The following is a 10,513-nucleotide window of genomic DNA, read 5'->3' on the forward strand; positions in this document are numbered from 1 at the left end:
TCTTTCCGTTGACTAGGAGTGGTTACTGTCTCCCCTTGAGCAAGGGAGGATGGGTGATCGACTATCGAATCCAGTTCTTCACCCCCGCACAGTTGCTATCCATTTACAGGGGCCTTGTCCGCCCACGTATGGAGTATGCATCTTATGTGTGTCAGGGCTCCACACACACTGCTCTCTTGGACAGAGTGGAGTCTAAGGCTCTTCGTCTCATCATTTCCCTTCCTCATACTGATAGTCTTCTACCTCTTAAATTCCGCCGCCATGTTGCCTCTCTTTCTATCTTCTATCGATATTTTCACGCTTACTGCTCTTCTGAACTTGCTAACTGCATGCCTACCCCCCTCCCGCGGCCCCGCTGCACACGACTTTCTACTCATGCTCATCCCTATACTGTCCAAACCCCTTGTGCAAGAGTTAACCAGCATCTTCACTCTTTCATCCCTTACACTGGTAAACTCTGGAACAGCCTTCATTCGTCTATATTTCCTCCTGCCTATGACTTGAACTCTTTCAGGAGGAGTGTATCAAGACACCTCTCCACCCGAAATTGACCTCTCTTTTGGCCACTTTTCACTTTTGTCTTTGTGGGAACAGCGATAAGCGGGCTTTTTTTTACCTTTTTTTTTGTTGCCCTTGAGCTGATTCCTTAGCTGTGAAAAAAATAATAATAATGAGCACTTGCTCACGTTGTGAGGGTACCTGCTGGCGAAAGCAAGTCCAACTCGTTATCAGGCCGTGGTGAATTGCACACACACACACACACACACACACACACACACACACACACACACACACACACACACACACACACACACAGCCGGTACAACATCCATTTCCATTACCACAACATACCTCCGGACGGCGTGAGGGCAGTGGCCAGCAGCAGTAGCAAGGGAAGCATTCCGTTCACACACTCGCTACATCCTGGAAGGGAGAGAAAAAGATTGCTAAAAGGACCACATTGGAAATTAACAAAAGGAAACCAATTCATACGCCGCCTTTCAATGAGTGTGCCGACTGCCCGGGTCGGAGTTCAAACGCGGGCTCATGGATTCGTAGCTAGTCACGCTAACTACTGCACCACTGAGAGGTGCTTAAAAATTCGTGTACACCTTTCTAGAAAAAGAAGAAAAAGAAGAAAAGGTAAAGCTGAGGTATTCGCTATAGCTGCGCATGGCCTCGGTGCTCATCTCCGTCGCATTGGCTCTGGAGCCTGTGATGGGTAAGAACCCACCACCCCGGGACACAGGTCCACTGTGACATCCGAGTTACAACAGTTTACCCTCCCCAGGTTTCCCCAACTATTCATTTATCGGCCAGCCCGAAAGGGAGGATGAACAGCTAGGTGAGCTGAAGAAGAGGAAAATGAAAGTGATAAAAACAAAATAAAATTCATCAAACAAATAGATTTGGGAACACTCCGAACGGAATTCCAAGCGGCCTGCGCTGCGTTTATCTGCAATATCAAATAGACATTGAACTACCTCATGAGGACAATTCCTGACGTTATTCTGTTGCTGAAGCTGCTGGAAAATGCCATCAAATTTTATTGAACTTTGAGGTGACGGTGGTCGACAGCCGAATCAAGAACAAGCTCTCCAAACTAAACAAAGTTCTCAGTCATTATCGGGGCTGAGGCTTATGAATAGTGTTAGGAGATAGTAATATGCCTCTCACAACGCCACTGTAACGGATGGACACCGTAGTAACAAGTGTAAAATACCATGATTGTGATGGTCAAAAGAACACTGTAAAGAACTTTGGCCATAAGACGTGTAAAGGATGACAAGTTTCGCATCTCCATACTGACGGTTAGGCAAAGATACCAATGAAAGATTGGACAGGTTTTGTATCAGCATACTTTTGTGTTCATTATCAGATTGGTCTGAAAATAGTGAGATTGTTTCACGAATCACCAATCAAAGGGAGTCATGCGCCGGGTGGGCATCGCCTCGTCCCCCGCCTCCACCCCTAGGACGCCCTTCCGGAAGTTCCCTCGAGCAAGCATCCACACAGTCACCCTTCTCATGCCAAGTACCTCATGGTAGGATTTATCAACTTGCTCAAGCTTTGTGGGTGCCCCATTGACCTCCTCTATTTAGGATTTTCTCTTATAAAAACAACCCGGAGAGCAGGGTCGATTTCCAGGCAGCGTGTCACCTGCCCGTATAACCGGAGTTGGCGTTCACAAATTATGGAAGTAATAGGCCTTGATCCAGCCTCCCTAAGTAATCTCCGGTTTGACACAAAGTCATTTCATGGTTCTGCATAGGTACTTGTTATTAGGGCATCAATTCGCCTGTTCAAGTCTCTATTTATTGTCGCTCTCTCACAGCCATAGAGTAAGACAGGGAGCACAAGCGACTTGAGAACCGTATATCTGTCCCCCTACACTGGTATCGATAACACCATATACTCGTGCTGAGCGCCCATGGATATCACTGGAAAGACTTTTTTGCGCACAATGTCGTTCTGTTCTATGTACACTAACAAGGCACGTTAAATTTTCCAAAATCTCAATATCCTGAAATCTCCTAGGAGATTTCAATGTTCAACTTTGCTATCCTCAACGACCTAGAGCAGTTGGTCCAGCACCAGATCGGCCCAACATTCTAGACCTCTTCCTTACCTCAAACCCTTCTGCTTATTCTGTCAAACTGTTCTCTCCTCCGATCACAATCTTATTTCTGCATCCTGTCCTATCGCTCTGGACCCACCGAAGGCGATGCTTCTGGCATTTTGCTTCAGCTCGGTGGGACGACCTGAGAATGATTATTGCTTCCAGGATAGAGACCCTGTGTGTGCTCTGTGTGCTCAGCGCATCACAGAGGTGATTGTCTCTGGAATGGAGGCATACATTCTCGTTCTTTCTCTACTCCTCACGCTAAAAGCCTTAGTTTAATCACGCTTGTTCTCGTGCTGTCAATGATAGAGAGAGAGCTCACAAAAGATACCAGAGCCTTCAAACTAATGCTAATTATGAACTTTACATTTCTGCCCGAAATCGTGCCAAATCTATTCTCCGACTAACCAAAAATTCTTTCATTAATAGAAAATGTCAAAACCTTGCTTGTGACTTCTGGCATCTAGCCAAAAACATCTCCTCCAACTTCACTTCTTCATCTTTCCTCCACTCCTCAGTCCTGGTCTCATCTATCTCTAAGGCTGAACTCTTCTCTCAAACTTTTCTAAAACTCCACTCTGGACGATTCTGGGCATATTCCTCCTCCATCCCCCTCTGACTCCTTTATGCCTGTTATAAAGATTCTTCAAAATGATGTTTTATGCCCCTCTCTGGCCTCAATCCTCAGAAGGCTTATGGACCTGATGGAGTGCCTCCTATTGTCCTTAAACTGTGCCTCCGTGCTGTCACCCTGCCTGGTCAAACTCTTTCGCCTCTGCCTGTCAACATCTACCTTACCTCGGAAGTATGCCTTCATACAGCCTGTACCTAAGAAGGGTGACGCTCCAATCCCTCAAACTACCGTCCTATTGCTTTACTTTCTCGTCTATCTAAAGCTTTTGAATCAACTGACCTTCTATCTGATCGCCAGTATGGGTTCCGAGGCGTTCTACTGGTGATCTCCTAGCTCTTAACTGACTCTTGGTCATCCTCTCTTTTGCTATTGCGCTGGACATAACAAATCTTTGCTTTCTAAACTACCTCCTACGGTTTCTATCCTTCTCTCTGTACCTTTATCTCTAAATCTATTAACAGTGGTGTCCACAGGGTTCTGTCCTATCTCCCACTCTTTTCTGTTGTTCATTGATGATCTTCTTTCCAAAACGAACTGTCCTATCCATTCCTACGCCGATGATTCCACTCTGCATTATTCAACTTCTTTTAATAGAAGACCCACCTTCAGGAACTTAACGACTCAAGGCTGCAGACGCTTAGCCTCAGACCTTACTATTATTTCCGATTGGGGCAAGAAGAACCTGGTGTCCTTCAACGCCTCAAAACACAGTTGACACAATCTTCCAAACAACTATCCTATTCTTTGACAACACCCAGCTATCACCTTCCTCAACACTAAACATCCTCGGTCTATCCTTAACTCAAAATCTCAACTGGAAACTTCATATCTCATCTCTTACTAAATCAGCTAGTTCTTCTCCCTGCACAGTTGCTGTCCATATACAGGGCCCGCATTCCTCTCATGGATGCATCATCTGTGGGGGGGGCCCTCACACACAGCTCTTCTGGACAGAGTGGGCAAGGCTCTTCGTCTCATCAGCTCTCCTCCTCATACTGATAGTCTTCTACCTCTTAAATTCCGCCGCAATGTTGCCTCTTTCTATCTTCTATCGATATTTCCACGCTGACTGCTCTTCTGAACTTGCTAACTGCATGCCTCCCCCCTGCACTCGACTAAGAGTTAACCAGCATCTTCACTCTTTCATCCAACAATCTTCCTTCATCTGTATTTCCTCCTGCCTACGACTTGAACTCTTTCAAGAGGAGGGTATCAGGACCTCTCCTCCCACCTCTTTGGATTCTTTTTAGGAGCAAGCAGTAGCGGGCTTTTTTTATTAATGTTTACTTTTTAAAAAAAAAAAAAAAAACTGCTTCATATAGTAAGCCTCCAAACACCTGTACTTTGATCTTGGTCTAGGAGACCTGGCATCTCAAAGGATTCCCCTCCTTGTGCAGTGAGTGTCTCGAGAGCCATCACCAGAACCTCCAGGGACTCTGCGAGGATTACTGCATCATTCGCATAAAACAAGGTCGCTGACCCTGATATTGCCAATAGATGCTCCATAATGACTTCAGTCTACAACTCTGCTTAACACCCAGTCCTTGCAAGTGTTGCAGAGCCATAGGGCAAGGACACAGCCCTGCTTCGCTCCTGTATTCACAGAAATAATGGCGGAGACGCCCTCCCCGACCTTTCACTGCATTCTAAGAGTCCCTGAGTACAGGCCAGTCAATAGACCAGCGGTCCTTGCAGGAATTACGCGGAGTCGCAAGAGATCCCAGAGTGCAGCTTCATCAGATGGCTGCGAATTCGCACGAATAATAGGTGGACAAACACCTTCCTTGGCACGCTGCTAGTGTTACACGGGGTTATGTTTTATCTACAACTCTCTACATCGTTGATCTTTCCAAAACAAAATTTTCTTTCTACCCTAAGTCGATCACTCTACCCTTTATTAGTCGACAGTTTTATGGGACCCGTCTGCAGGAATGAAACGATTCAAGCCTAGATGCTACAAAACTTTTAACTTCTATGCTTGTTTTTATTTCTGAACTGAACAGAAGGTCCTTGGTGTCCTTAAATGCATCAAATCCCCAACTTCTTTACCGGACCACTTCGTTAACACGCAGCTGTTCCCTTTTGCTACGTTAAACATTATCAGCCTATCCTTAATTAACTCGCATATCAACTCTTGATCAAGTAGCTTCTTCGAAGTTAGACTTTTTATAACGATTTTCAACGATTTTCCTTTCACTCATCCCCACCCCCACCCCCGATACTATCTATAACATGGGATATGTCTGCTCTTATATGCATCTAATATTAGGGGGGGAGGGGCAAACAAGGGTTTCAGCGTCAAACGCCATCCGTCTCATCAGCTCCCCTCCTTTTACTGAGACTTGTACTTCTTAAATTCGGTTGTAATGTTACCGCTGTCTGGTGATATTTCTTTTTTGCTAACTCCTGAGCTTGCCAACTGTATGCCCCCACCCCTCCTGTGGCCTCGCTCCATAGGACTTTGTACTCTGACCCACCCAACTTGCTTATGCAAGAGCCTGCAAGAAGGAACCGAGATGAGCAAGACGAAAGTTTTGTTCAGCAGTCATCCTCAAATCCAATAAATAGGCATTCAAGAGGACGTTCTAGAACCATTAAATAAACATGTATACTCAGAATAACTGACACAAACAAGTCCCTCGATAGACACGGAAATATAAAGACTGATAAGACTGGGTTCAAGTGCTTTTTAAGAACATAAGAACGTAAGGGGTCTGCAAAAAGCCGGTTGGCCTATACAAGGCAGCTCCTGTAAGCCCAACCCCACCTTACCTCACTATCCATGAATCTATCCAACCTCTTTTTAATGTAGCTGTGGTATTGGCATTCACAACATGACTGCCAAGCCTGTTCCACTCTTCCGTGACTCTATTGGTAAACTAATTCATGCCCATGTCTTTGTTGAATCTAAATTAAAAGCTATGTGTCCTACCTGGCTCTTTCACAACCAAAAAACCCTATTAACATCCCCCTTATTAAAGCCCTTCATCCATTTATATTTATAAACTTCTATCAAGTCTCCACTTTAGAGTTAAAGTGGTCAAAGAATTTTACATAGTTTGTAGAGTTAGATGATAGATAAACAGCACAGATGTATTTATTAGTAATAGAGTGACAATGAAGTCTCGCTAGGTGGAAATTTTTTAAGTGAAGGTCGTGGGCATGAGAGCAAGTGATGTCGTTGCGTACGTAGATACAACATCCAGATTTGGATTGTAATTTAAGATAGAGCTAGTAGGAGGAAACAGAATAGAGATTACTGTCAGTAGTCTCATAAACCTGTGTTTCGGTGAAGAAGAGAAGGTGAGGTTTAGAGGAGAGATGGTATTCCACAGAATAAAAATTTGAACGAAGACCGCGAATGTTGCGGAAGTTGATATAGGAAAAGGAGGAAGAGCTATCAATACAACTCTCAGGTCGAAAACCAAAAGGGGAGTCCTCCCTGGGGACATATGTGGTTCCCCCCAGACGGGGACTCCGTGGCATTTTGTTGATGAGCCATCATAAATTTTGACAAAGAATTGAAGAAATGGTGTGTGTGTTGCGTGTATGTAGTGTGGTGTAAAAAGTTAGAGGATTTGTCTTTAGAAAGCATGCTGAACTACTCTCTGGTGTTGATGAGACAAAAGGGAAACGGAAAGTGAGGACACGGGAAGGGTCTTTGGTTGGCTTGCAGCACCCTCCTCGCTTCCCGTATATACTTCACCGGGAGTAGCTTACGCCCGTTTCGGTAGGTGTCTTCCAACCTACTCCCTGGAAAAGGTTTGAGATGTCTGAGGCAACAACAAAACTTTCACCAACACGGCTAAGAGAGGATGACCAAGAATTAGTTACGAAGACAAGGTCACCAGTTGACACCCCCTTGTGGATCCCATACTGGCGATCAGAGAGAATGTCAGAAGTTGATAGATGCTCTAGAACTTTCCGTATTAATTATTTTATTAATTCATATTTCTATTTATTTCATCAATTTAATTAAATATTCATATTAGACAAATAGGTGGATAGACAACTTTTAAAGAGAGCTAAGCAGAAAGTCACGAAGATACACAGACAGGCCTTACCTCTTCCCAGACTGCTGTCCTGGTAGGCGTGAGTCGTGCTGGGTGTTGGCTGCTCTCTGCATGGGACACACGTTGCGGTGGCGCTCCGTGCATGGGGCAAGACAAGGTCACACTGCACATTATTTACAGTAGTTCTACCTTCGGGAAAACTGCCAACACTTCCCTTGTTTGCCTCCGTTCTGTGTCATATTACTGCACACACATTGAACTTTCTTTGTATTCACACGTAAGTTTCTCAAAGGCGACAGTTAGTTCGCAAGTATCAACACCTCCCGAGATTTTTTTCGGCTGCAGGAGTCAGGCCCAGAGGACAGACGAGCTGTCATGAAGGGCACAGACCACGCACTCACCAAACTCTTTTCTCTTTTGATAAAAAAAAAAAAAAGGTATTTAGTGGGTATTAGCACTAAACTTAATGAGGGAAAGAATTAGCTTTGGGTAAACGGGAAGGCATTCGGAAAACTAATCAAAAGGGGACACGGGAAAATTCTTTAGATTTACTTTTTTATTATTTCCTTTGTTTTTAATCGTAGCTAATAGTGTGAAGTACTTATTGAGGTCTACACATTATACTGAAAACTAGTTGATTTTAAGCAGTGTATGCCAATGGAGTTATACAAGAGGCCATACAAGAAATTCTTCAATATTTACACTAAAATGTCCTTTGCTTTCAGCTGTAAGAGTTCCATGAAGTAGAGTGCTTATTGAATTAACGCTTCAAATTTCTTAAACAGTCAGCCATAACAGTATTAACTAATGTAAAATTAACTGAGAGACTCGAGAACGACCTTTAAATATTTTCTGAACATTAATTCGTTTTTAGTCGTTGACATCTTGAAAACGGAATTGACGTACTCAGTAAGTTTATCACTGAAGTGAAAACAACACATTAAGTAGTGTTGGCTCCACGGAGAACATGAGAGATTATATATATATATATATATATATATATATATATATATATATATATATATATATATATATATATATATATATATATATATATATATATATATATATATATATATATATATATATATATATATATTGGTTTCGGTCGTGGTGTACTCATGTGATTCAAAACTATGTAATTAAAAATCTTAGTCCTTCAGCGGTGCAATGGGTAGCGTCCCTAACTATGAATCTCCGGGCTTGGGTTCGAATCCCGGCCTGAGCAGTTGGTGTACAGCCCCCCCAGCTGTTTACCATTTCTTTCTGGATGGTCGATGAATGGCCCGGATGACACACTGGCTCAGAGGGCCAACGGGACGGAGATGAGCACCGCCGCCACGCGCAGCTAGAGCGTGTGCTCCCAACTTTACCTTCAAGCGGTGTTGGCTCATAATGTTATACAAATAGGGAATGCAAGGAAATTATTAGGTTTCCTATGTTTTCAGGAGTAACAGAAGTATAAAAACAGGAAAATATTGGGTTGAATTCTTAGTCGCTACCGACTCTCACAAGTTATTTCTAGAGACCAAAACAGAGTCAAAGTGCGTTCTGATGAGCGTTTTTAGAGTTCATGGTACAAAAGCCGCGTCAAACTACCACCAGGGCCAAAAACCTATCCCTGGAAAGGCCCACAACTCCTGGGACAGCCTTGTCAAATATGTGTGCCAAGGCCCCGGAATGTTTCAAAATATGCCCCTAAATACAAAAGTGTAATTCATAATAGCTGCTGTTAGAATGCCTTTGTTTTCAGCCGTGGGCATCTTAAGGACTTGAGCTAGTTATCGGGTTTAATATTCTAAAGGAGAGACTCAAGTCTTGAACAGTGTAACACCACGGAGACAAGAGAATAGTGGGTTGGAAATAAAATAGTAGGAATAGGAATATATGGAAGAGTCAAGAAAATAAGAGAGGAAGAAAATATTAAAGATAATTACAAGAAAAGAAAATAGTTGATCAACATACACTTGGATTTCCTTTGTTATCTATGGTAAGGATTTCAGAGACGAACTCCTCTAAGATGAAAACCAGTCAGCCGTACTACCATAGTGGGACCACGGAGGAGTGTATAGAGGAGACAAGAAAAGCTTTAAGCCCATATTCTCGAACATTCCGGGGCTCACATTTGCTAAGGCTTAAGTAGAGGTTGTGGGTATATCCATGGGTAGTTTTATGAACCAGAGGACTGACGCGCGCACTCTCCCTTCACCTCTCTCTCTCTCTCTCTCTCTCGGGGTGAGTCTGGCAGGACTTTTGCAAAATAACATAACACTTATGAGAACCTAACCTCCTTTGCGGCCTCTGGAAATGGTTGTTGTGGGAGCCTGATAGTCTGAGAGTCCGTGCCTGGCTGTATTTCACCGGCCAGGCACACACACACAATTGACAAGGTTTTCGTATGAGTTGTGGGCCTTTCCAGTAGTAGTTTTTCGACCCTTCTGGTAGTTTGACCCTTCTTCTGTATCATGAACCTAAATGGAGCACTCTTAATAACCCGACTGATTTCCGTTTTGGCCTTTGGAAATAGTTGATATGAAAGCCGTAATATTTACAACCAGATTTTCGGCCACCTATTTGACATGGCTTTCGTAAGAGATTCGGGCATTTTCTGGGGCAGTTTTACGATCCTGGTGGTAGTTTGGCCCTTCCTTTGTATCATGAACCTAAAAGAACACACTTGACAAGGCTTTCGTGGGCGTTGCGGGTATTTCCAGGGGCAGTCTTAAAACCCTGGTGGTAGTTTGGCCCTTCCTTTGTATCATGAATCTGAAAGAACACATTTGACAAGGCTTTCGTGGGCGTTGCGGGCATTTCCTGGGGCAGTTTTATGACCCTGGTGGTAGTTTGACCCTTCCTTTGTATCATGAACCTAAAAGAACACACTTGACAAGGCTTTCGTGGGCGTTGCGGGCATTTCCAGGGGCAGTTTTATGACCCTGGTGGTAGTTTGACCCTTCCTTTGTATCATGAACCTAAAAGAACACACTTGACAAGGCTTTCGTGGGCGTTGCGGGCATTTCCTGGGGCAGTTTCATGACCCTGGTGGTAGTTTGACCCTTCCTTTGTATCATGAACCTAAAAGAACACACTTGACAAGGCTTTCGTGGGCGTTGCAGGCATTTCCTGGGGCAGTTTCATGACCCTGGTGGTAGTTTGACCCTTCCTCTGTATCATGAACCTAAAAGAATACACTTGACAAGGCTTTCGTGGGCGTTGCGGGCATTTCCTGGGGCAGTTTCATGA

General features: G+C 43.9%; 1 protein-coding gene across 4 annotated transcripts in view; it reads right to left on the minus strand.

Moving 5' to 3' along the window:
- The window catches only part of LOC126987329 (uncharacterized), a 45,093-nt gene that overhangs the window by 33,426 nt on the left and 1,154 nt on the right, over positions 1-10,513 (minus strand). For all 4 annotated transcript variants that reach the window (XM_050844244.1, XM_050844245.1, XM_050844242.1 and 1 more), the window contains exons 2-3: positions 7,322-7,684; positions 853-924 (exon numbers count right to left, since the gene is read on the minus strand). In XM_050844244.1, the coding sequence (XP_050700201.1) occupies positions 853-901 (49 nt within the window). In that variant the 5' untranslated portion in view covers positions 902-924; positions 7,322-7,684. The remainder of the gene's footprint in view (positions 1-852; positions 925-7,321; positions 7,685-10,513) is intronic.

This window comes from Eriocheir sinensis, chromosome 64, assembly GCF_024679095.1.
Source record: "Eriocheir sinensis breed Jianghai 21 chromosome 64, ASM2467909v1, whole genome shotgun sequence".
NCBI classification, from domain to species: Eukaryota; Metazoa; Arthropoda; class Malacostraca; order Decapoda; family Varunidae; genus Eriocheir; species Eriocheir sinensis.